This window comes from Chinchilla lanigera, unplaced genomic scaffold (genome assembly GCF_000276665.1).
Source record: "Chinchilla lanigera isolate Chin_1 unplaced genomic scaffold, ChiLan1.0 scaffold00057, whole genome shotgun sequence".
Lineage (NCBI taxonomy): Eukaryota > Metazoa > Chordata > Mammalia > Rodentia > Chinchillidae > Chinchilla > Chinchilla lanigera.
In genome coordinates, this window is record NW_004955458.1 from 809,540 (window position 1) to 835,826 (window position 26,287).

General features: G+C 43.6%; 1 protein-coding gene across 2 annotated transcripts in view; it reads right to left on the reverse strand.

Moving 5' to 3' along the window:
- Positions 1 to 26,287, reverse strand: part of Atf7 (activating transcription factor 7) — a 95,110-nt gene that overhangs the window by 5,802 nt on the left and 63,021 nt on the right. For both annotated transcript variants that reach the window (XM_005397189.2, XM_005397190.2), the window contains exons 4-11: positions 20,892 to 20,998; positions 18,478 to 18,615; positions 14,681 to 14,838; positions 13,385 to 13,484; positions 12,770 to 12,883; positions 11,997 to 12,149; positions 4,761 to 4,958; positions 3,635 to 3,743 (exon numbers count right to left, since the gene is read on the reverse strand). In XM_005397189.2, coding sequence (XP_005397246.1) covers positions 3,635 to 3,743; positions 4,761 to 4,958; positions 11,997 to 12,149; positions 12,770 to 12,883; positions 13,385 to 13,484; positions 14,681 to 14,838; positions 18,478 to 18,615; positions 20,892 to 20,998 — 1,077 coding nt within the window. The remainder of the gene's footprint in view (positions 1 to 3,634; positions 3,744 to 4,760; positions 4,959 to 11,996; positions 12,150 to 12,769; positions 12,884 to 13,384; positions 13,485 to 14,680; positions 14,839 to 18,477; positions 18,616 to 20,891; positions 20,999 to 26,287) is intronic.

Consider the following 26,287-nt stretch of genomic DNA (forward strand, 5'->3'; position numbering starts at 1 on the left):
GCGCTTGCCAGGCAGGCGCTTTTGCCGCTGAGCTAAATCCCCAGCCCCTACATTTTCTTTATTCATTCATCTATTGATGGATGTACAGGTTGTTCCCAAGATTTAGCTATTATGAGTTGTGCTGCTACTAACATGCGTATGCATGCAGTGACAGCAACATTTTACTCCTACAAATATGTGAGCTGCACACAAAGGTAACTCCATGATGTTCACTGGCTAAGGAGTTTTATCAAACGTCAGACAGCCACTACGGCTGCTTAAGCAGAGATGTGTGGAATCAGGGAAACAGGTGGTTGTATTTTTACTTCTTTTTTATTTTCAAATTTTTATTTTATTTATTTTTGCTGTAATGAGGTCAAACCTCAGGGTACTCTACCACGGAGCTACACTCCTAGTCCTTTTTATTATTTATTTTTATTTATTTTTGCAGTACTTGGGGTTGTACTCAAGGCCTTTGCACTGAGCTATATGCCTACCTGTTAAAAACTGTTGTTGTTTTGAGACAGAGTCTCACTGAATTGCTCAGCCTGGGCTTGAACTCGCGACCACCCTCCCTCAGACCCCCAGTGTGCTGAGAATGCAGGCATGTGCCACCATACTTGGTTATGTTTTTATTTTGGGGCAGAGTCTTGCCTGGGCAGGACTCACATTGGGATCCTCCTACCTCAGAGTCCCTAAGTACTGGAATCATCAGTGTATGCTGCTGTGCCTGGCTTAATTTTTCTTTTTATTTAAACATTTTTTCTTTTGTTTTGTTTTGTTTTTGAGACAGAGCCCGTGTATTCCAGGCTGGCTTCGAACTCAGGGGGGAATTAATGATTCTCCTGCCTCAGCCTCCCTGGTGCTGGGATTCTAGGTATATGCCACCAGACCTGGTTAATTTTTGACCTCTTGATGCCTGAATCATCTTTTAGGATTAAATACTGCCTCCACTGTGAACCATCCTTGTTACCATCAAGGACATCAATGGCTTCACCTTTTGTGTGTTCAGAGGATACATTCATTTATTCATCAAATAGTTATGGACCATCATCTGGGCACTGGGGTATAAAGTGGGAACCAGTCCTCAGGAAGCTCCCAGTCAGTGGTTCTGACTTGGATATTTGTCCTTACCTCAGTCTACAATGACCCTAGAGTCTCTCACAGGCAGAGACAATGTCTTATTTGTCTTGTGTCAAGTAGCTACCATAATGCTGATACCACACAGCAGGAACTACACACATCTTTGTTGTAACAAAGAAGTAGCTTAGTGGACTGACTACCTCTTAGTCTCTTCTTGCAGAGGCTGAGTCAAAAACTTGTTGCATACTGACTACTGAAAAATACTCAGTCCTCGCCCCCTTTAGCTCATCAACAAGATTTGAGATAGATGATCATAAACTTCTAATTCTCAACTTTTTTTTTTTTGGTACCGGGAATTGAACTCGGGACCTTACACTTGCCAGGCAGGCACTGTACCGCTGAGCAATATCCCTGGCCTTATCATAAACTTCTTATAATGCTTTTTAACCTGATTTACAGACCACACATACAGCTACTCTGCCAGTTTTCTTTCTGCTTTCCTGGCTGCACCTTCTCAGTTTCTTGTGGGTTCCTTCTCATCCGTCTAACCTGAATTTTGAAGTATCCTAGGCTCCAGTCCTTCTCCTTCTTAGATGTGCTTTCCTGTGGGAGAGAGTCTCTAGTTTCCAACTTTCAAAACTGACTACCTGCTCCTGACTCTCAAATGTTATCTTTAGCCTCTCCTCCGATTGCACACCCTCACAACCGACTGCTTGACATCTCCCTCTGCAAGCCTAACAGGTTTCTTAACCTCACTTGTCCAAAACTGAGCTGAGAGACCTCTGAGACCATTTCCTCCTAGACTTTCCTGCAGCTCGATTAACCAGAACTCTGTATTCTTGGAGTTGCTCAGGCCAAAAATTTTGGTGCAATTTTTTTCATGTATACCACTCCACCTGGGCTGTCATCACATCCTCCACTCCAACTGCAAAAACTATCCTGAATTCATCCCCTTTCTTCATGTTTACTACCACCATCGTGGTGAAGACTCTGTTATTTCCTGCACGTACTGCAGTGCACTCCTGATGTCTCCAACAGTGATCTTTCTGTCGGTCATGTTGTTCCTCTGCTGAAAACTCACTAACGGCACCCAGCAGGGAGTGAAATCTGAGATGGTTACTGTAACTGACAAGACCCTATGTGGGACACCTCACTTCCAGCTGCTCTCCAGTCTGGCCTTCCTGCTGTTGCTAGAAGCTTCGAGGCAGGCTCCTCCCTCCTAGGGTCTTTGTATTCGCTCTTCTTCTGCCTGAAGCACTTTTCTTCCACACAAATGCGTGGCTAGCTCCCTAACTTCGTTGGGGTCTTAATTCAAAAGTCAGCTCATCTAAAATTTCAATCCTGTGGGCAACACTTCATATTAGCCATCCTTGTTTTTTGCTTTTTTTTTTCTTTTAGCATTTACTATTATCTAAGATACCATCTATTATCTTACTTATTGTCTGTCTCAACTACTAAATATAAGCTTCTGAAGGGCAAGGTTTTAATCTAATCTATTTGGTTCCTTAGGATATCGCTAGCATGTAAAATAGTGCCCTGCACAGAAGAGGCACTCAATCAATATCTGCTTAATGAATGAACACACCCTGAAGTACATATTAAAATTTAAACAGAGACCTTTAAAGATTGGTGATGTGGTTATTCTTTTTCTATGAGAACACATCTCTGCAATGATAAAGATGGTTAGTGGCAAATAATTCAATGTAACAAAATCTGATAGCCAACGTTTCTAGGAAGTTAATTTGTAAAGGAAAACTGGCATTCGTTAGCATTTACTACCCATAAGCACATTATTCACTGCAATATCTTCTTTTTTTTCTGGTGGTAATTGGGATTGAACCCAGTTTTTGCACTGAGATGTGTATTTTATAATTATATTTTATTTTGAGACAAGGTCCCTCTGGATAGGCCAGGCTGGGCTCAAACTTTCAATCCTCTTGCCTCAGCTTCCCAGAGCTGGCACAGAAGGCATCGCAAGGCCTAGCTCATTCACAATAATATTAACTTCAAAATCGTGCTTACATGGAGTATGAGTGTGTGGCCGTCTCCTTCTCGCACTATTTTGTGTTTGCTCATAGATTACAAACTGAAACCAATACTGACCTATCCTTAGAAAAATAAAACATACCCTCAATTCTGAGTGCTTTAATCCCAACGAATCACCTGCTGTGTATCTCTTCTCCAGGCCTAGGGAATGTCTTTGGAATAAGAAACGCCTGGATGTAAATCCTGGCTCCACCACTTTATTAGCTGTGTCATTTCTGGTTAGTGATCTGAGTAAAAACGGAGGTAATACCTATTTCATGAGAGAACTGGGAAGATAGCAGACTCCCTAAACAAAACAATAAATGTCACTAACCTGCATCCCCAACTATTGTTCAGTTAGGGTAACTATGGTGTTGTCAGAACTTTTTTGGGGGCATAGTAGGACTGGTTGCTCCACAAGGACTCTGCACATCAGTCTGAGCGCTCCCAGCACATTCAGGATAGAGTTATGAACAGCTGAGACCCACAACATGCAGACCTACAACATACCGACTTGCTGATTCTGCATGGGTTGTGAGCCACTCACCTAAATAGCCTTGAGTCTTCTTCTGTAGTGCAGTGACTGGGCAGTCTTTATGAGCTAACAGCAGCTGTTTCAACTGAGCCACCTCATTCCGTAGTAACGTCACTTCATTCTGAGGGGGAGGGCAGAGTATTGAGAAAATTTAGCTTCCACTCTTGTACTCCAAAGAGCAATACAGCCCAGAGTAAGGGCAGAGCACTGCTTGGGTTTTTCTCCTCAAACTGGAATAGGACTTCTGATCCAGCCAGACTTCAGACAGTGGAGGGCCAATACAGTCATGAATTCCATGACAGGAATTGCCTACTGTGAAAAGCAGGGACTCGTAATAGAAAAATCACTCTTACTTAGGCAAATGCGATCGTACTCAAACTCATAAGCTATATTCCCTTTCACTAAGAAAGCCTACATCTAGGCATCTAATGTATTTTGGTTTTGTTTGTGAGACAGGGTCTGGCTACATAGTCCAGACTAGCCTCCAACTAGCTATGTATCTTAGGCTGACCTTGAACTTGCAGACTCCTGCCTCAGCTTCCTGAGTGCTGGGATTACAGGCGTGTGCCACCACATCTGGTCTAGGTATTTGTTTAGCAGAACTATTTACTCAAATGCATCCATGCTCACTGCAGCATTATTGTTCTACAAAAGATTAGAACAGTATGTCATACCACTCCACAGAATGTTCTAATGTATAACTGTTAAAAAAAAAAGGAAATCTCCATAACCATGGCTAGTTTCCAGCAGAAACTTTTTTGAGTTTTGGCACAGGGTCACGCTATGTAATTCAGGCAGGCCTTGACCTTGCAGCAATCCTCTTGTCTGTCTTCTGAGTGCTAGGATCACAGGTGCGCACCACCATACCTGATTTTTACTGATGACTGAAGCACCCTGGGGCGCTTTTCTAATTCCCTTCACCTAAATGGGCCTAGTGGCAGATTTTGTAGTAGACTGTGCCTGCCAATTACTAGAGAAGCGATCTCAACTCTGTAAAGAGATTTCGCATTCTTCCTGGCACAGCTTTTCAATCTGTCCTAATTAAAGAATTATCTTCAGTTATGCTGTCCCATTTTTTTCTGATTCAACCCCACTTTTCAGATTCAATAATCCCAGTTACCCTCCAGGATCCACTCACACTCAGCTGGATGTTCTGAGAAGTGAGCTCCTCTGCCTTCTTCTCCAGTGAAGACACCCACAGCTTCCGCTTCTGGCGGCAGCGGGAGGCCGCAGCGCGGTTGCGCTCCAGGAAGCGTTGCCGCCGTTCATCTGGGTCTTCATCTACTGTCCGCCGCCGGCGTCCCCCGGTACTGGGGATGGGCTGGGCTGGCGAGACCTGTTGCCCAGAAAGGAAGGGGAGTTACCTGATGGGAACAGCAGTGCTTTCCCAATCGAACCTGACCTTAGGTGGACGTCACCACAGCAAATCCATCACTGTGGCCCTTAGCTTCTCTTTTGTAGTACGTAGTTCTCAGTCTCTCACCCATTTTTCTTGCCTTCTCAGTACCATTCCTGAAAGCCATAATTCAGTTGGAACATGATTATTTCTGAGACCGATGGAAAGTGAAACTGGGAATCTTGTAGGCCAGGAACTCAAATTAGGGGAGAGTGTCAGAGGACCGTTTAGGGAGACAAAATTTGAGAACCATTGATTTGGACAAGCGATACAAACACTGCATACTCTCTTGGTTTCAGAAAAGGACAAAATATATTTCTCTTCTTTTCACTGCAATATGGGATATTATGGAGAGATATGGGCTCATATATTCTTTTTATTTATAATTGGTAATTAATCATCCCTGGCAAGCTCCCCTTTGTAAATGGAGAAAAATTTACTCCTTTCCACAAACTAATGATATTGCATTTTTTTTTTTTTTTGAGACAGGGTCTTGCTGTACAGTTCAGGCTGCCCCTGAACTAACTATACAGCCCAGGCTGGCCTCAAACTTGCAGCAATCCTCCTGCTTCAGCCTCCTGAGTGCTGGGATTACAGGTGTGCACCCCCATGCCTAGTAACATTACCTCTCTTGAAAGAAAAAAATGGAGGGTAAATTTTAAAGTCATTTAATGACCTAGAGACCTGGGAACACTGTACTAACGGAAGACCCTTTAAGAAATTTCCATGTTCAAGCCAGGGATATAGCTCAGTGGCACAGCACCTGCCTGACAAGCACAAGGTCATGAGTTAAATCCCTGGTACCAAAAACAAATAAATAAATAAAATAAAGAAAAATAAAGAAGAAGAAATTTATATGTTCCAAAGGAAAGGGGAACTAGGTAGGGGGAAGGAGGAAAGGAAGGAAATGAAAAGAAAAAAATGAGAAAAGAAGGATAAAATGGAAACAAAGCTTTGCAAATAAGGCAAGGAAGAAGGGTTGAAGGGAGGGGATGAGGAATGGTAAAAAAAGAGGAATCAAGATATATCATGTACAGGTACAAATTCCCTACGATGAATGTGATCCTTATGTGTATCTAAAATGTACCAATAAACTTAATTTAAAAAAAATTACAAACATTCATGCTATACACCTATAATCCTAGCATTCAGAAGGCTGAGGCAGGACTGCTGTATGAGGCCAGCATGGGTTACACAGTGAGTTCAAGGCCAGCCTAGAATACACACTGTTAATAAGACCCTGTTCCAAAAAACAAAACAAACACCAAAACAACAAAAACTGAGGAAAAAAAAAAAAAGAAACAAATTTACAAAAATTCACCTGAGAATTTCAACCTTCTATTTGTCTTGAGCTCACTGGAGCACTTGGTAAAAGACGAAGGAAAGGGACTAAGTTCCTGCTGTCTCATAAGCACTCACACACTCATGCAGAGGAAGCAGGATAGGATGGGAGAAACAGAATCAGTGATGGCTACGAAGGAGGCCACCGACCCCTTGCTCCTTCATTTAACCTGAGGCCTCGTGGGGAGCAATCTACACCGGGTGTAGATGATAGGTGCTGAGCCAACTACAGGCTGGACGTGTCCTGCTGCTAAGGGAGGCTTCCTCCCTGCAGCTGCTGCAGAGTGGATGACTTTTAAAATTTTGAATTTCTGGAGTTTACCCAGAGTGCAAGAACAAACTTACTCTTCAAGGAGAGAAAATTTTGACAACATAGCCACAATGTCCAGGGTCTAATCCAAGCTGGCGAGATGGGCAAAGGAACAGGAAAAAGTCTCCTAGAGGGAAGAAGGGCATCCATGGAGACTGAGAAGGCAACGGCCCTAGTACTGGACTCAGAGTACTGAGACTCACCAGCAGGTGATAGGATAGGAACAAGTTTTTTTTTTTTGTCTTTTTGGGACAGGGTCTCACTATGCAGTTCAGGCTGGTCTCAAACTCCCAACGATCCTCCTGCCTCAGTCTCCCAAGTGCTGCAATAACAGGCATGCACCACCATGCCTGGCTAAGTTTGAGTTCTTGAAAGAAAAGCAGGATTTTATGTTTGAAAAGATGATGGAGACCCTTACAAATAACAAGAGAAATTTAGAAACAAAAATCACAATACCTGAAGTGATAAATTCAAAGAACTGCAGTAGTAGGAAGGAGTGGGGAGAAGTGAAAGATTTAGCCTCACCAAAAACAGAGTTGGTGGAGAAAATAGTAGAAGACTGTAAAATACATGAGGATATTGGTTTTTTTTTGTTGTTGTTGTTTGTTTTTTCCGGTACCGGGAATCGAACTCACGACCTTGCGCTTGCCAGGCAGGCGCTGTGCCTCTGAGCTAAATTCCCAGCCCCTGAAGGGACCTTCCTGACCCTGGCTGCAGACTTCTTGTCAGCAACACTGGACGTCAGCAAGCAATGGTATCTCATCAGTAGCATTTTGAGGAAAAATGGCTGTAACTCTTCATTAATTAATTTTTTCTTTTTGGGATTTTTGAGTCAGGGTCTCGCTATGTAGCTCAGGCTGGCCTTGAACTCACTATGAGCCCAGGCTGGCCTCAAACTTGCAGCGATCCTTCTGCCTCAGCCTCCTGAGTGCTGGGATTACAGGCGTGTGCCACCACACACAGCTTGACCCTAAATTTCTATGCAAGGTTGAATTAGCATTTAAATGTGATGGTGAAATAAAGGCATTTTCAGACCTGCAAAGGGTCAGAAAATCTACTAGTCAAAAGGCTTTTATGAAAGATTTGCTGAAAGATGTTCTTCCATAGAATGCAAACTCACATCAAGGACGAAGACTATATAGGGTGCAAAGAAAAGGGGGTGAACCTCTAAAAGCCTTAAAGTGTGAAGCTAGAGGCCCAGCAAGTGATGTCTTGAGCTTCTGATTCATTAAAGAGGTAAAAGCTGCTAAGCCTAAGGGGAGGAGCTAGTGACTTCAGAATGGATGGAAAATAAAGCTCCAAGATGGAGGAGCAGGAGGCCTCATGGCTAGCAGAGGAGGGAGAAGAAAACTCTGGAATGGAGGAGGAACAGGAAGAAGAAATCTGAGGGGATGAAGAGGAAGGGAAAGAGGAAGAGGAGAGAGAAGAAAACTCAGGGATGAGGGAAGAAGAAAGTCTGAAATGGAGGAGGAACGGGAGGAAGAGGAGGAGCAGCAGCAGCAGGAGGGAGAAGGAAACCCAAGCACGAGAAGAGGCCTGACTGCTGTGGAAGGAAACTGCTTACAGTTATTCAGTCAGAGAGAAGGAAACATTTGTGAGGCTCCAGGAGCTACACAACATCGAGGAGGAAGAGGAAACAGCTGTTTCCAGAGGTCAAGGACCTGAGGTACTCTGTCTGATCTTGCATTTGACCTTTCTCTCAAAATCACTATCGAGAAGTTCTGATAAGCATGAAAGGGGTTCATTCACAAATCTGAATGCTCCATCTGGAGTCACTAAGTTTTACGGGGAAACACAGAGAGACAAAAGACCGTACAAACAGAGTTAATCCAAGAAACAGAAGAAAACTTCAGAAGAGTGATCAGCATTTTGAAAGAGACACAAGAAGAGATGGAGAATATAAGGAAATACCATCCAGACATTTAAAAATTAAACATTCAGTAGATGATCTACTTAACAGGTAGGCATACTCAGGGAAAGAGCAAGCAATCTAGACAACCAAATGGAAGAAGTATCTAAGGATGCAATACAAATGTCCAAGCAGCTAATGAATAAAGAAAAACTATACGTTAGAGAGGACAGATACAGAGGCTCCAACATCCATTTGATAAAAGAGTTCCAGAAAAAGATACAAAAGAGAATGGAGCAGATCTTATTAAAGAAATAACTGAAAACCTTTTGGAGCTATGGAAGGACTAAAGTCTTGAAGTTGTCACAACTCAAGTCCCCAGCATGGCTGATGAGAGAAGACTTACTCCTACACATATCTTGGTGATGTTCTGGAGTTCCAGTGAGAAAAAGAAAATCTGGAAGGCTTCCCAGGAGAGAAGAATCTGGCTGATGGCAGATTTCTCCCTGAGCTGCTGGATGCTAGAAGTCAGTGGGGCAATAGCGTAAGAGCCTTGCAGAGATGGGCTTCCAGCCTCAAATCCAGTATCCAGCCAAACTGACATTTAATTTTGAGAAAACAAAGACTGGTTTTGATATTGATGAATTCAGTACCCTCTTTGAAAGAATTACTAGAGAATATACTTTAGCAACCTGCTATGTAGATTGTCTACTGTATGTTTAAATATACTTTAGCAACCTAGGATGGTTGTAACAAGTAATAAAATGTGTTTTCTCCCCACCAACACAATCCAAAAACTCAACAAGCAAACTACCACATCTCTACCCGGAAGTGTGGCCAGCTAGTATCTCATCTGGGGATGCAGGGAAGAGACTGTTATGACCTAGATACTGTCAAAGCACATATTTTTAAAAATGTAATGAGGATGCTTAAAGTTTGTACAGGAGGTTATTTTTGTTTGTTTAACTATAAAACGAACCCAGGGCTTCTGCACTGAGCTATCTATCCAGCCCTTTTAAATTTCTTTTTTCATGTTTAAACAATGGTGATTTTATTCAGTGCGCTGTCAGCTGGCAAGGGTCTCCACCCTGGCCATCTTCCGGGAGCTCAGGGCAGGCTCCTTCTGCCCCTGTGCAGATACCTGGCCCTCAGCATGCTCGCGTGCAGCCTGTGCTGTTTCTTGAGGTCTCCCCTTAGCACCCTTTGAAGGGTGTTGATGATGTTCTTTAGCATGGAGACGCTTTTAGTCTCCTAAAGAGTTTCTTTCTCTTCATCAGAGAAAAAACTGTCCCTGTATCCAGGAAAGAACTGGTTCTCACGCTTCATAGGAGCACTGTCCTGACAATTCTCTTTCAGACAGACTTTTTTTTCTTTGTTCTTCCTGTTGGTGATGTTGCTACTGGCCTTAACGTGTCCAGGAATGTTAATTTCTTTGGGCCCAAAATCTCTTGGACTAGAATCTCATCAAATACTGCGACTACTTCATTCAAACTTCCACAATTTGAAGTGGATAACTTGTATCTCGAGCCCACTGCTATGTTCGGGCATGCACTGACTCACCACTTCCTCTGTTCTTGGTCTATAAACGTTCAGGTAAACTGTACTTCAGAGAGTGCCTTGCGTCCTTATTCCCAGGCTGTGGTCACTTTTATTTAGCTCAGAATAAATGACTTTTCATTTTCTTTAAACCGACTTGTTATTTTCCATTGTTAGGGCAATGAAGGAAGGCATCTGGAAGCCCAGGTGTGGGACCTGGAGTGGCAGACGGTATGTGAGAAGCCATTTCATGCTATGGTTCTCTGTGGGGACAGGAGGGCTCAGAACTGTCATGGTATCTCCTCTTTCAGGAGGAGGTCCCGGCTGCAGATAAGGAGCAGAGTCTTGGGAATGGACTGAGGGTTCAGTTGCTGTGTCCACAGGGCCAGTGCCACCTGATCTGTGGCTTCAGTGGCCTTAGGGACAGGATCTACCACACTCAGCCACCAGCATGCTGTGGTGAAACTGGCAGCCTCCTTCTCCTCCTCTGGACACCGACGCTTTCCCTCTGAACAGCTGTGGGGTCTTGGTACCTCCCGGTACCTCCCTGGCTCAAGGTCTAGGTCAGCCTTTTCCTGGGGCCCAGGCTGCAGGCAGCCCCAGGAGAACAGGCAGGGCCCAGGCCCCAGCCTTTCTGAACCTTTATATTTTCTTTTGAAAGCGGTCTCACTAAGTTGCCCAAGCTGGTCTCAAACTTGTGATCCTCCTGTTTAGCCTCCTAGGTAGCCGGGATCCCAGCCATGGACCACCCCACCCAGCTCAAGTGGGTCATCATTTGTCATGATGGGAATCCTTACAATGAAGACTTTTCCTTTGGAAAAAAAAATAAAAAGGAAGCCATGTCTTTTCCCTGAGAAAGGAGTGCAGATTGGGCAGGAGGGTACTACTTTAGCATCTCTTGGACTGGCTGGCTTTGGGGTGGGGGATACAAAAGGCTGGAAAGACTTAGCTTCCAACAAGAAAACTCAAATGAAAGCTTGTATTGTTGGCCAAGCTTTAAGGCAGCATATGGCCATGAAATGTCTGGACATGTGGCGGTAACCGATGAAGCAGGGGGTGACATCAGGAAGGGGAACTGGGCAAAGAATGAACTCCAGAAACCAATCTCAGGTCACTGTCCCCTGCCCGGTGCAGACTGCTATGAAAACTGATGAGATTTTGGTTTCCAAAGAATTTTGTTAAAATTGAGATCTTCTTAAGAAGAGAATCAGGCAGTTAAATGGAAGTCCTCTGGCTTGAGGGTTTTTATTTCTCTGTGATAAAGAGATGTACAGGTTTTCTTATTCTTTCACTTGGGCCACCTTTTTTTTGTGTGTGCTTGGGACTGAACCCAGGGCCTTTGCATTGAGCTGTATCCTCTGCTCTTTTTGATTTTGAGATTGGGCTTGAACTTGTAATCCTTCTGGTCTCAGCCTCCCAGAGGGCTAGGATTATAGACATGTACCACCCACCATCCCATCAGCTTACTGAGCCATCTTAATACTGTAATATCACACTGTATTAGTATACTGTGTTTTTTTAAAAATAAAACCTAATCAGGTAAGTCATTTTTTTTTTTTCCTAAGACTTAATAGATGGGCCTAGGGGAATTTTCTTTGTTTAATCCATAATGTGGCTTGAGGTGATGTCATATTTCAGAGGATTCTGGAAAACAAATACATTAGCATTCATATGTTGAAAAAAAAAAACACCAAAAAACAAAATCAGAGGTATCCTCTGCAACCTCTCTGTCATTCAGTCTATTTGCATGTGCAGCTAACACATGGGTAAAGAATGATGTGTTTTGCTGTAATCAAATTGTCACAAGAACCAAAGTAGCAGAAAGGTACCTAGGAAGCTGAAATCCATTCTTCTCTAATTTTGTGTCCCCTGCAAAAAAGAGACAGGTCATAAAGGGTAAGAGTATCACAGCTGGTTCCTCCCATCCAAGGGCTGTACTGACCTGTGGCTGGGCAGGAGATGGGGCATCGGGGTGCTGGATGAGGATCTGGCTCTGCTCTGGACGGGCTGTCACCATGGTGCTGGCAGTGCCCACCACCATTCCACAACCACCATTGATTGAGGAGACTTGGTGGGTGAGGGAAGCTTTTAGTTTCTGTATGGAAAGGTAAGAAAAAATATCTTGTCAAGGGTCATTCATATTCTATCAAGGATGAGTGGGATGGATTTAGATTCTATTTCTGACCTTACAGAATGTTAAAATTTCCATTCTAATTTTCTCTTAACAGAGGAATTAAAAGAAAATGACAGCGAGAGAAAATGTGCACCTGGATCCCTAAAATGCCTACTCTGTTCCCTGGCTATCATCCTGGGCACAGTTGGGGGCTGGGGGTTGTTGAAGCAAAAGAGGCCAGATGAAAGCTCTCTCCTGGAGCCTGGCCAGATGCTGGTTATGCAGCTATTCACCTCTTGGCCAGCTCCCCTGCCCACTCACCCACTCTCCATCTGTCACCTTGGAATGAAAATGCCAAGTATTCCATTCCAAACAATCTGTGCTGCCTCTTTTCACTGCCATGGTCTATGTATCAGGCTCTAAAGGTAGGGAGAGGAGATGAGAGTCATGAATCAGGGTCTTTTCTTTTTCAAATCCCACAGCAGGGTGCCCTTAGCTTTGCAAGCCCCAGAAGATTCCTTTGCTCAGCTCACTTCAAAAATCTAGGCTGATACCACTTCTTTCAGACGGGCCAACATTACCCCAAGCGGAGATCTACTCACCATCTTGGCTTCTGATGGCACAGGGTGGCCAGAGGGAGAAATTGAACCACTGCTGTTAACTGGTGGGCCAGGGATACCAGGAATGTTGGGTACCATGGACACAGGTCTGGCCAGCTGGATCAAGAGAAAGGAAGAAACCCAGGAGATAGAATACTATTGTCTCAGAAGCACTGGCATGTTAGGCCTGTTCTGTGCAACCTTCCCAAAGGGCTATAGGGACAGCTTAGGAACTACTTTCTCCACGGAGCACGACCGGATAGGGAATCTAATCCTTCAGTGTTGAGGAAACTGCTGAGTGAAAGGGTACAGTTACATCTTGAGGAAAGTGGTGGCAATTTGAGGGGTACTGTGTGCCAAGTAAAATCAACCAATCACCAGGCTGGCAAGATCAATTCCTAGACCAGGAGCCAATTGTCCAGATGAGTCTTTGTCTAACGTTCCACAGTGCTGGGTTGGCAGAGATTAGTGAAGAGTTTGGGCAGGCTCCCCTACTCAACTAATATAGACCAGAGCCCACATTTCCCTGCAGCCCCTCTGTGATTATGACAGAGGAAAGGAGGGTGGAAGGAGGGATTAGTGTGTGGTAGGAGTGGCTGCCCCAACATCAGAGCTCACCGATATAACAGAAGGCATCTGTACCGGAGGCCCTGGCAACATAGGCATGGTCTGTCCATTAGCAAGATGCATGACGAGAGGGAGGGAGCCAGTGGGAGACCTATAGGAGACATAAAGTGAAAAACAGATCTTTTGCCTATGGCTCTTCCTCCTATAATTAGAACAGATTTTCCAGTCTTTTCTAGTTAAGGAAGGCATACAGCATTGTAAAGTCTGGACACCCTCTTTACAATGGGAAGAACAAAAAATGCTACTTAACTTGCAGAAGAAGAGAAATGGCAAAGGCATCTTTTTTTTTTTTTGATGGTGACGGTCCTGGGGACAGAACCCAGGGCTTGGAGGGTACTTTACCACTGAGCTATTTTCCAGCATGGAAAATTCTATACCTTGCCAATTAAGCAAACTCAACCAGCAGGAGGGTAATCTTCTTAAAGGTTTAGAACAATTAACTAAACATCCCTACCACTGGCCTGTATACATTTTATCTTGCCTTAGGCAAGGGGAAGCTGGATCAAAGTTGTCATTTTGCATAGATGAACTATGTCATACATAGTCAAATCTGAGTAAGTTTCTCTTGTTCTTTTCCGTGGTTTGCTCTTCTGTCCAAAAGAGAAGTTCCTCTTTTAAATTTCCTAGTGGGTCGAGAGAATAATAAGCTTTAAGAAGCTAAATCCTGATAACAACTTCTTAACCCATGGGTACCTGGGGATCTGAAGCCATCCCATCAGAAAACTTGCATGGATCATGCCAGGAGTAAAAAGAGATATAAAAACAAAATTAGGGGGAGTAAAGACCAAGAACCCTAACTTGGGGCTGAGAAGAACACTCGATTCAAAGAAGATGAGTTGAAGGGTCCAGCCTTTCACCCACTCCAAAGGGATGAGGCTGAGAACTAAATATACTTCCTGTGTGACCTCTACCATTATGATGAACTCCCAAAAGCTTTAAGGGTTCCTCTTTTCTAGATTAAGGAAATGTTAAGTCTCCAAATTACAGATGTATTATCCCCAAGTCAGTATATGCTCAACTACTAAAACAGGCAAAGGAGATTCTGTTTATGGGAAATTATTTATTTAGTTACTTGCCCTATGCTAGAGACAAAACAGGGCCTCACACATGCTAGGCTAGTGTTCTGTCACAAGCTCCAACCCTAGCTCTAACTATTTACTTTGAGGAACAATCTTAGTTAACTCATTCTCCTTGGGTATTCAAAAAACAGTTCCTATTTTATCAGATAACTTCACGAAGTTGAAAGAGATTCAGGCTTCCCTGCTCCTCCCTGCTCTCTTTACTTACCCCATTTGCCTGTTAGACGGTGGAGCCTGTGTGATGACAGAGGTTGGGGAGGGAAGGGTTGGATGAAGTGGATCATAGCCTAAGTGGAGAGGCAGGGAGCCAGGACGTACGATGGTGGGTGTCGGGGTAGAAATCACAACAGGCTTTGGGGCAACCTCCTGAGGAGAAGAGACCAACAAATCACAATGCTTTAAGGGGTGCTATTTATAGGCAAATATACCAGTAGCTAGTAAAACCTACTACAAATTTATTAGAAAGAACATTACAGTCGCTTATGCAAATCACAACTGGGTTCCATCACAAGCCTGGGCCCACACTTCACTCGCCCGCTCAGTAGGATGCCGAGTTAGTCTCTTAGCCACTTTCCCCTCGGGCATGATGGCTACGTAAATGAGATGACAGTGGGAAATCACTTGAAATCTTCAGAGATGTATGTACTGTAGTACCATGAACTTTGAGGGATTGTTGTAATTTTTCACTATCTAGACACTCTTCCTCTGAACTTGATGCTCAGACCTCCAAGAGGAAAAGGCAGTTATACAGGTGACGAGGCAACCCAGTTCATTTTCTATAAAGCATTCACCAAAGATTGATCCACGGAAGCTTGAGCAGTGATCATACTGCATTAAACAAAGTGCTTCTTTCTCTTAATCTGTCAGGATCTTGGCCATACTGGTCTTGAGAGGCTATCCAGGGCTGGGGATGTAGCTCAGTGGCACAAGCGCCTGCCTGGCAAGCACAAGGTCTTGAGTTCGATTTCCAGTACAAGGAAAAATGAAAAAAAGAAAGCATACCCAGACTGTCTTGAGGACCTGGCTGCTGATGAGAGAGTTGTAATGTTTATGGAAAGGTACTGAGAAGTTATCGAGCCAAATTTGGAGGGAAGATGCGATACAGCTGTTCTATCCACAATAGATGTTAGAATTAATAACCACTGATAGAGCAGTAGAGCCTGGAAGGAGACCTAAGGGGGCCTCAGAACTTCTGATATTTTTAAAATCTGGGTTCTTGGTCTAAAAGACTACTAATTCTGGGCATGGTGGCGCACACCTGTAATCCCACCTGTAATTAAGAGGATGAGGCAGGAGGACTGTTGAGAGTTCAAGACCAGCCTGGGCTACAAAGTGAGCTCAAGGCCAGCCTGAACTGCATAGTGAGACCCTGTCTCAAAAAGACAAAAAAAAAAAGAAGACTACTATGTCAAAATTAAATAAGTTATATATGTACTTATCTGTGTGCGTACTATAATAAATTTATAAAAATACTTCATTTAGGGCTGGGGATATAGCTCAGTGGCATAAGCGCTAGCATGGCAAGCACAAGGTTGTGAGTTTGATGGCCGGTACCCACCCCCCCCCCAAAAAAATAAACTTCATTTAAAGTGTTTTTTAAAAAGTAATAAAAAGCCAGGCGTGGTGGCGCATGCCTGTAATCCTAGTACTCGGGAGGCTGAGACAGGAGGATCATTGTGAGTTCGAGACCAACCTGGGCTACAAAGTGAGCTCAAGGCCAGCCTGAACTGCACAGCGACACCCTGTCTCAAAAAGACAAAAAATAAATAAATAAATAAATAAAATAACAAAAACAAAAAGTAATAAAAAAGCCGGGTATGGTGGTGCATATCTGTAATCCCAGCACTCAGGAGGCTGAGTCAAAAGGATTGTTGTGAGTTTGAGACCAGCCTGGGCTACAAAGTGAGCTCAAGACCAGCCTGAACTGCATAGTGAGACCCTGTCTCAAAAGGACCAAAAAAATAAAAAAGTAATAAAAATAATAGTAGTGAGAATCCTAGTGATTACTCTAGTAGATACTCCCTTTGAGTTACTTCCCTCTGAGAAGACTGTTTAGTAAATTGTTTAATGTCCAACTTATGTAAATTTTTCTTTTCCACTTATTAATTGAAGTATAATATGTAAACCCTAAGTGCATTAATCTGAAGTCATTGCAACAGACTTTCTGCATATGTAAAATTAGAACACAGACTATTTCCAGCACCCCAGAAGGTTTTCCTGTGTACTTTCTCAGTCCATGCCCTTTCTTTCTTTTCTTTTTTGTTTTTGAGAACTAGGGACTAAATCCCAAACTGCCACAATGAGATACATATCTGGCCACATTTCCTTTAAAAAAAAATTTTTTTTTTTTTGGTACTGGGAATTGAACTCAGGATCTTGTGCTTGCCAGGCAGGTGCTTATGCCACTGAGCTATATATCCCCGGCCCTTTTTTTGTCTTTTTTTTTTTTTTTTGTACTGGGAATTGAACTCAGGACCTTGCGCTTGCCAGGCAGGGGCTTGTGCCGCTGAGCTACATCCCCGGCTGTAAAAAAAATTTTGGAAAAAAAAAATTGGGGGACAAAGTCTCACTAAGTTACTAAATTGCCCAAGGTGGGTTTCAACTTTCAGTCTTTCTGCCTCAGCCTCCCAGGGTACTGGGATTACAGGTATATGCCTCCACACCGGGCTCCATGCCCTTCCTTCACAAGAGGTAAGCAGTACTCATTTTTCTTCCCCTGACAGAGGGCTTGGCTGTTACTTAGACTATCTTGAACTCCAAGCTTCAGCTGATCTTTTTGTCTTCACATTCCAAGTAGCTAGGACCAGCAGCAGCATGTGCCACCCACGCAGCCTAGTACATGCTGCTCAAGGTTCTATCATCAAATACTTTTCATCTTCTTGAACCTAATATAAATGGAATCATACAGTATGTCCTTTTGTGCTTGACTCTGTTTAATATGTTCGTGAGGTTTAACTACATTGCTGTGTAATCAGTTCATTCCCCACAACCTTTCTCTTTCCTTCTACAGTGGGCCTTGCACATGGTAGCCAGGTGCTCTGCCTCTGAGCTACATCACCAGTCCAGTCCACTGGTTTTTGTTTTGTTTGTGGTACTGGGGACTGAACCTAGGGGATCTGCACTGAGGAACATCCCCACCCCTTTTTATTTTTTGAGACAGAGTTTTGTTAATTTGCTAAACTGGCTGGGCTTGAACTTGCAATCCTCCTGCCTCAGCTTTCCCAGAGTCCTAGGATTACAGGTGTACACCACCACACCCAGCCTCATTCTTTTTTTTGTCTGAGATAGGGTTTCCCTACGCAGTTCAGCCTGGCCTTGAACTCACTTTGTAGCCCCAGCTGGCCTTGAACTCACAGTGATCTTCCTGCCTCAGGCTCCCAAGTGCTGGGATTACCTGTGTGCGCCACCATACTTGTCCCCCAGCCTCATTCTTATTTAATGTCACATTGTATCCCATTTTAGAAATACCTACCTATCTATTGTGCTGGAATTGAATTTTGGCCTTTTCACATGCTAAACAGATATTTTATCACTGAGTTATGCTCCCAGCCTTCCATAATTTAATCATTCTACGGTTGATGGACATTTGGAATTTTTCCAGTTTTTCGCTCTTATGAATAAAACTGCTATGAACATTCTTAAAAACTTCTTCTGGTACACATATGCACTAATTTCTCTTCTATTTGGACTCAGAACTGCTGGGTAAAAGAAAAGGTTTAACTTTTAACTTGCTTGTAATCCCAGCACTCTGAGAGGCTGAGGCAGGAGGATTATAAATTTGATCCCAACCTAGGCAATTAAGTGGGCTAGGGATACAGCTCAGAGGAGTAAGCACCTTCTTGGCAAGCCCAAGGTCCTGAGTTCAATTCCCGGTACCAAAAAAAAAAAATAGAAAAGCAATTAAGTAAGACCCTGTATTTACACTCAATCCTCCTACACCTTCACTATTTACGACTCAAAACCCTCTATCAGTTAGCATCTGTGGTGACCCCCTGCAGAGTTTACCTTCTCCTTCAGTGGTGGGGAGCAGGGGCTGGAGGCAGGACTGTCAGGTGGGGATGAGTCCACCTCCACCGGCTCCTCTTCTTTGATCTTGATGTCTGGGGTGGAAGGCAGAGACATGTCCAGGGGCCCAGCAGCTCCCTATTAGGAAAGAGAATGAACAGAATTTAAGCTCTCGATTCCCTTCAGACTGAACCTCTATCTTTCCAGTCACAAACAAGACCATATGCTTTTCAGGTGTTTAGCCCATGGCCAAAGCACTGAATTGCAAGTCATAGAATGTGTGCCCTATGCCTTATGTGTCACTCTTACCAATCCTTTATTTTCTCAGGGTTTCTGTTTCCCCAACTATAAAATAAAGTGAACACTGGTGATAAGCAAATGCGTATAAAGACTTGAAAACAGACAAAACAGGTATCATACAAATATTTTGATTATAATCTTGTTCAGGAATAAAATAATTTTTTTTTTTCTTTTTGGTCTTTTTGAGACAGGGTCTCACTATGCAGTTCAGGCTGGCTGTGAGCTCATTTTGTAGTCCAGGCTGGTCTTGAACTTGCCATGATCCGCCTGTCTCAGCCTCCCGAGTGCTGGGATTACAAGCATGCACAACCACCCCCAGCTGGAATAAAATAATTTCTGAATCAAGTGCTTGCTTATTCCCAACGTGCTCTCCCAGGGATCACTGGAGAGCTGTGAGTACTTTCTTTGCCAACCAGAATGACTAGATTACCCAATTATCAAAAGTAAACAAAGACAAACTGGCTGTTAAATACTGCAAACAAGATAAGAAAGGTCTTTTCTAGGGAACTTGCCATGCTTGATGATTGCCTCACCTTAAAATCTGGGGCTGAGGGGTAGATGTTTCAAACAGATAGGGTTTTGGGGTAACAGAGAAAGGAAAGGCTGATTATCTGATCAGTGAGGAAATTAGAACCTGGTCTTCGGAGCAGGCCTGGAGAAGCCAGTAAGCAGAAAGAGTATCTTCCTGGCAGTGGTGGATCACCTTACAGCACTGTGGAGCTGTGAATGGCTCTGCAGGGAATGGGAAACCATCTGAGATAACTGCTCTGACACCGCACCACAACAGGGGAGCTGGCACTGCTGTTTGGTTTCAAGACAAAGTGGATTCTTTGTTCTATTCTTCCTATATCCTAGGCTTCCTCATGAAAGAGGAGTTTGTGTCAACCTCTTCTTGCTACCTTAATCCCCAGAAGCCTTTTGGACAGCCGGCTGAGTCAGCCAGAGATAAGCTGGTGCCCACTACAATTAACCACGGCAGTAACGGCTCTTCTGCAAGCTGATGAGGGACAGCAACAGTGAACATGGCTTCACTTCCGCCTCATTGTTTCAGGTTGCTAAGATGCCAAGCTCTCTTTAGCTAATTCTGAAATCCCCGAAGTCAGAGACTGGTGGGCAGGAGAGGCTTCTATAAATACAGCCAGAGGTTGGAAATCTCCAGGGGCAATCTAGAAAAGCTCTGGGTCTGCAACGGGGCGGGTGGCATGCGCCTACAATCCCAGCACTCAGGAGGCTGGGTAAGAGGGCTGCAGTGAGTCTGAGGCCAGCCTGGGCTACATAATGACTTCAAGGCCAGAATAAACTACATAGAGAGAATGTGTCTCAAAAAAAACAAAAAAGAACAGCTGTGGTTCAGGAAAGTTTCAGGCTCATTAAACACTCCTAGGGGCTGGGGATTAGCTCAGCGACACAGTGCCTGCCTGGCAAGCGCGAGGTTTTGAGTTTGATTCCCGGTACCGGAAAAAAACAAAAAACCAAAAAAACAAAAACACTCCGGAGATGGTATTACACTGCGTGCATCTCATCAGAGGAGGTGAAGACCACTCCCAGGCAGGTGGGAGAACCACAGGATGCCCACGGAGAAAAGGCCTGATCACCTATGAAATGGCCTTCCACAAACATCAACCCAGCTAAACAGGACGTAAGAAAGACTTAAAACTTTTTTTTGGAGGCGGGTCTAGGGGATTGAACTCAAGGTTTTGCACTGAGCCTTTATTTTTATTTTTTTATTTTTGAGACAGGGTCTTGCTGAATTCCCCAGGCTGGTCTTGAACCGGTGCTCCTTCTGCCTCAGCCTCCCAGACAGCATGGACAGCGAGTGTGCACCATGATGCTGAACCTAGTTTTCAACAACAGATTACTGACCTAATACTATGCTGGAGAGCAGAAGGATTGATTTTTGGTGAAGACAGAACTGTGCTGATCCATCATCTGGATCCTCTAAAGACCTGGATGTTTACTTAGGATTAGTATTATCTGGTTCTATAGAACCACTGCCATGGTTTTTACATTTTAACCAATTAAATTATCCCAAGATACAGTATAAGTAATCTAGGTCTGAACAGCACCAGTGGTTTTTTCTTTTTTTTTTATTTTGCAGAAGGCCCACTTCTTGCCTTTTTCTCATCCTCATCTGCAGCTTTCTCGAAGGAGCTAGCCAGTTCATTGAAGAGCCCCACCTCCTCACAGTTCTTGAGGAATCTAGTCGGAGTAGGAGTTTGATCTGTAGACACGAAAAGGAAATTCTGTTTTAGTTTTGATCTGAAATTAAAACTTCAGAGTACACAGAAAATGCGTTTTCACTTGGAAACAGAGGGTCTGTGTTAAGACAATTTGATTTAAGGAGCTGTAGCAGGTGAAGACTGGTGCTAGGCCACGAGAAGATGTCTGTGCTGTGCTGCCTCGAGGCCAGCAGGGGGAAGACAGCACAATGTTTTGTGTGTGACTCTCCATTACCCACGTTTCTCTCAGCACTCTTGCTTCCTTTACCACCCACTGCCCACAAACAAAACAAAACAAAATTACCATGCTGCTGAAATCAAGTACATGTGAAGTCAAACACTATAGAGTTAAGCAGTGTTTTCTTTTAAAACTTACTCCTGGTTAGGTCTGAAGTGAGGAGGTATAAACATATGAGTGTTAATATCTGAAAAAGAGAAGAAACTAAGGCCTGGCGTGGTGGCGCACACCTGTAATCCAATCCCAGCACTTGGGAGGCAGAGGCAGGAGAACTGCTGCAAGTTCGAGGCCAGCCTGGGCTACATAGTGAACTCAACTACACAGCAACACCTTGTCTCAAAAAAGAAAAAAAAGAAAAAGAAAAGAAACTGAGGACCAAGCTGGATCACTGTGAGTTTGAGGCCAGCCTGGGCGACATAGTGAGTTCAAGGCCAGCCTGAACTATATAGAAAGAACCTGTCTCAAAAACACAAACAAAATTAAAAGAAAGAAAGGAAGGAAGGAAGGAAGGAAGGAAGGGAGACAGAAAGAGGGAGAAAGAAACTGAGAGGTGGGTGATATGCTAGAGCTACCATAAGAAATGATGGTCACTGAGGTACAGGCCTGTTACCTTCTGGAGGCATTCCAGACAACTGGGGAACAGGACAGGGATTCCATGAGCTAGAAAAGGAAACCGCAAACAATAGGACTAAATTCACACAGACCTGGGCCCAGAGCTAATTCCGGAAACCAGGATATTTGGATTTAGATTTACCGACCAAAATATTCCCACAGGGGTTGTACAAATCTTTTTCCTTAACACAAAGCCTCTGCTCTTAGAGAGACAAAGACCCTTGGTAACCCATGGGAGCTTTTGAAGCAACGTGAATTTAAAATTTGAGCTTCTTTCTCCCTACTCTGCCTTTTCTAGATTCATCTTGTTTCCCCATCCTTTTTTTTGAAACAGGGTCCCACTGTGTAGTTCAGGCTGAGCCTGAATTTACTACGTAGCCTAGGCTAGCCTCGAACTCATGGTGATCCTCCTGCCTCAGCCTCTCTGGTGCTGGGATTACAGGTATATGTCATCATCCCTGGCATCCTAACTCTGTTATGACGATCTTCCATTCTTTGTCATTTCAGAGATTCATCTCCTATCCCAAACAACTAGGCTGAATGATAGAATAATACTTAAATTATATAATATACAATTAATATAGCATTATAATAGATAGCTAATATATTTTATAGATCATTTTTATATATTATACATATTTATATTTAAAGTGCTAGAGATCAAACCTTTAGATCAATCCCAAAACCCAGCCTTTGGCAGGGATTGAACTTCCGTAAATACTCTACCACTGAACTATATCCCTGGCCCTAAACTATATTTTAGTAAGTGAGCCCTACAGTTAGAATCATTCCTTCTCACATGATAAAATAGCCCAGTGGGATTTTCCATGGAAACAACACTAAAGTTTTTTTTTAAACTTAAAAAAAACCTCTTTCTGAATCAGAGTGTTTAGAAAAGTTACCACTACCTCCCAAAATAGTTTTAAAAGGTTCTCGGACAGCTTTGGTTGGCTAATGATAAAGCCACTTTCCCTTCATTCTGGAGTGAGTAGAAGTGTATCATCTTTTATGCTTGCAGTGCTTTAGAAAGGGCACACACAAAATCACAACTCAAGGGGAACAGGAGGGGCAGCTAAGGGTAGGGAGATGGCAGAAGGATTTCTTTGCCAGGCAGGTGCTGTGCTGCTGAGCTAAATCCCCAGCCCCTCTTTTTGCTCTTTTTGAGACAGGGTCTCGCCATACAGTTCAGGCTGGTTTTGAGCTCACTTTGTAGCCCAGGCTGGTCTTGAACTTGCAACTTCTACCTCAGCCTCCGGAGTGCTGGGATTATAGGTGTGCACCACCATGCCCAGCCTTCCTTCCTTCCTTTTTTTCTTTCTTTCCTGCTGGAGCTCAAACTCAGCCTTGGGCATGCTAGGCAAATGCTCTACCACTGAGCTACATCTCCAGCCCAGCAGTACTTCTGGACCTGTGATCCAAGGCTCATACAAAGTTCCCCCACACTCTGCTTCACATGCTCATTTCTGGTATTTGTTTTAAAGGCTGCTCTGTGTTAAATCTAGTTCTTCACATTCCAGATGGCCTCTAACCTCAACTGGCTCTGGTTTTTCAACAAACAGCTTGACGATATATAAGAAAACCCTGAGCCTGTTCTGATAATTCATAAAAAATCAGTTTTTACTAAATACTTTATATAATATGTGTTTTGGTGTTACATGCATACACTTGGCTGTATATCTTGGGGAGAGACAGGAGAAGAGCCCAAGTATCAGATATGTGTATTATGCCCTAATACACGTAAGACAGCATCATAGTATATAAAGCAAGTGCTATATGTAATGGGGAATAAAATTGTTACAGAAATTAAATAAAGGCACATTGATGACAGAGTCATTGAGAAAGATTTCAAATGGAAGTTGAATCAGGCCTTAGAGAATGGCTTCGATGGGAGAGAGAAGATGTGGAGGCTGAGAGAAGTAATGTAGGTCGAAGGTATAGAGAAGGGCAGGATATGGTCACCACATATGGATGAAGAAGAAAAGTTATGTTAGGTCAAAAGATAAGCTCTTGGCTGGGCACAGTGGCACACGCCTGCAATACAGCACTCAGGAGGCGGAGGCAGGAGGATCAGTGCCAGTTCAAGGCCAGCCTGAACTGCACAGTGAAACCCTGTCTCAGGAAGACAAAAAAAAAAAAAAAAAAAAGATTAGCTCTTTACATATATAAGTTGCATATAAAGTTGGATGATGCTAGGAAAGCCTGAAAATCTAGGTATAAATAGCTCTTTTTTTGAGACAGGGGCTCATCATATAGCCCAGGCTGGCCTCAAATTCACAGTGATCCTCCTGCTTCAGCCTCCTGAGTGCTGGGATTACAGACATGCAGCACCACACCCAGGTAAATAGCTTTAAATTAAGAGAAAATAAGATGATGACAGATTATGATCACAAAAGTAAAATTTAAGGAAGACCCTCACCCAGTACTGTGGGGTTGAACCCAGGGCCTCATGGATGCTAAGCAAGCACTGTAACAGTGAGCTACCTCCAGGACTTTCTGATTTAGAAACACGGACTCACTAAATTGCCCAGGCTGGCCTTGAATTTGCAATCTTCTTGCCTCAGTAGCTTGAGGATCTACAAGTGCGTGTCTGGTTGAAAACTAGCTTTTCCAGTATGCAAGATGGATTAGAATGAGAACAACTGCTGGGTGTGGCCGCCCATGCCTATAATTTCAGGACCAAGGAGGCTGAGGCAGGAGGATCAGTGAAAGTTCAAGGCCAGCCTGGACTGCATAGTGAGACTCTGTCTCAAAAAAAGAAAAAAGAAAAAAAAAAAAAAAAGAAGGGGAAGGAGAAAGACAAGAGGAAGAAAGAAGAAGACGAGGTAGAGGAACAGGAGGAGGAGGACGGGATGGACTAAGAACTAGGAGCCTTTGAAGGAATATAAGCAGGGGGTGGTGGCAGGAAAAAATAGGAATGCTATGGGGTTTGGGTAACTTCTCCCAAAGGCTCATGTAGTGGAGTTGTGGTCCTCAGCCCCTGGCATTACAGAGGTGGCAGACCTTTAAGAGCTGGACCTGGAGGGAGGTTTAGGTCATTGGGAGCACACTTTCCTTTAAAGGAACTGTGGGACGCTGCTCTGTTTCTCTCTTTGGTGACTCAGCCTTGAGAAAGTATCTTTGTTCCACAATTTACTCTCTGCTGCGATGTACCGCTTGGGCACAGGTGCAAACCGATGGGGCTAACCAGCCATGGACTGAAACCTCCAAAACGGTGATCCAAAACAAACTTTCTAAACTGATTCACCTCAAGTGTTTGTTACAGTGACAGATGCTGATTAACAAAGGACAAAAGAGAATGGAGAGGGTTTGTATAAAGAATAAAACAACTCGGGGCCTGGGGATTTAGCTCAGCAGCAAAGCGCCTGCCTGGCAAGCGCAAGGTCGTGAGTTCGGTTCCGGTACCAGAGAAAAACCAAAAAAAAAAAAAAAAGAAGAAAACAACTCAAGACTTAGACCACCGCTATCAGTTAATAACAAAGGACAGGAGACAGTCTGAGGGACCAAGGTAAGATTAGTTGCTGACATAAACATTTCAGTGACAGCCAGGACCAATAAGGGTATTGGAATGCATACGACACAGCAGGTCTCAATTAGAGATATGATGATAACAGCATAGACAGAAGCGCTCAAGTCATGTGACTCCAGAACTGAATGCAAAAGGTAACAATGCACTTTTCTTCTTGGGACTGTCCTACAGCACCTTCCATCATCACCTTGGAGAGCTGGCATAGGCCTTTCAACCATTTGGAACAACTTTTCCAACTTGCCCCAAGTTTACCTTTTTCATAAACTTTCTCTGATTAATTTCATTTACTATTCATTTCTTAGTAGTCACACTGTATTATTCATTTGTGCAAATACCAATTTTTTTCATGTATACGTACTCTGATTTAATTAAGTTTTACCTACCTATATATTTACACTCTACTAAAGATCTCCCCTAGGTTTTCTTTTTTTGGAGATAAGGTCTCGTTCTGTAATCAGGCTAGCCTTGAACTCACTATGTAGCCAAGGCTGGCCTTGAACTTGCAGCAATCTTCCTGCCTCAGTCTCCTGTATGCTGGGATTACAGGTGTGCACCACCACACCTGGCTCCCCCAGGTTTTCTTAAGCAATTGTTGATGGCTCTGTCCCTACTTATCCTTTTCTCAGGGATGACAAATCTACAAGCTTCTAGCAAAATACCCGGTATACACAGTCAATACTCAGTAAGTGTTTGCCGAGTTAATAAGGAATAGGCGATCCCTACGGTCAAGTCCCTTTCATCACGTATATGAGTATGGAGAAGAGGTTCTGTCTCTCCTCCACGTCTGGGGCACCATTTTGGTTAGTAGTACTTAGAGACACTGTGCCTTTACTGATTTATTAACTGATGTAATAACCACCAACTAAATACGCTATCGATGAAATACTAAGTTAAGCTTGCTTAGCCTGGGTTAAA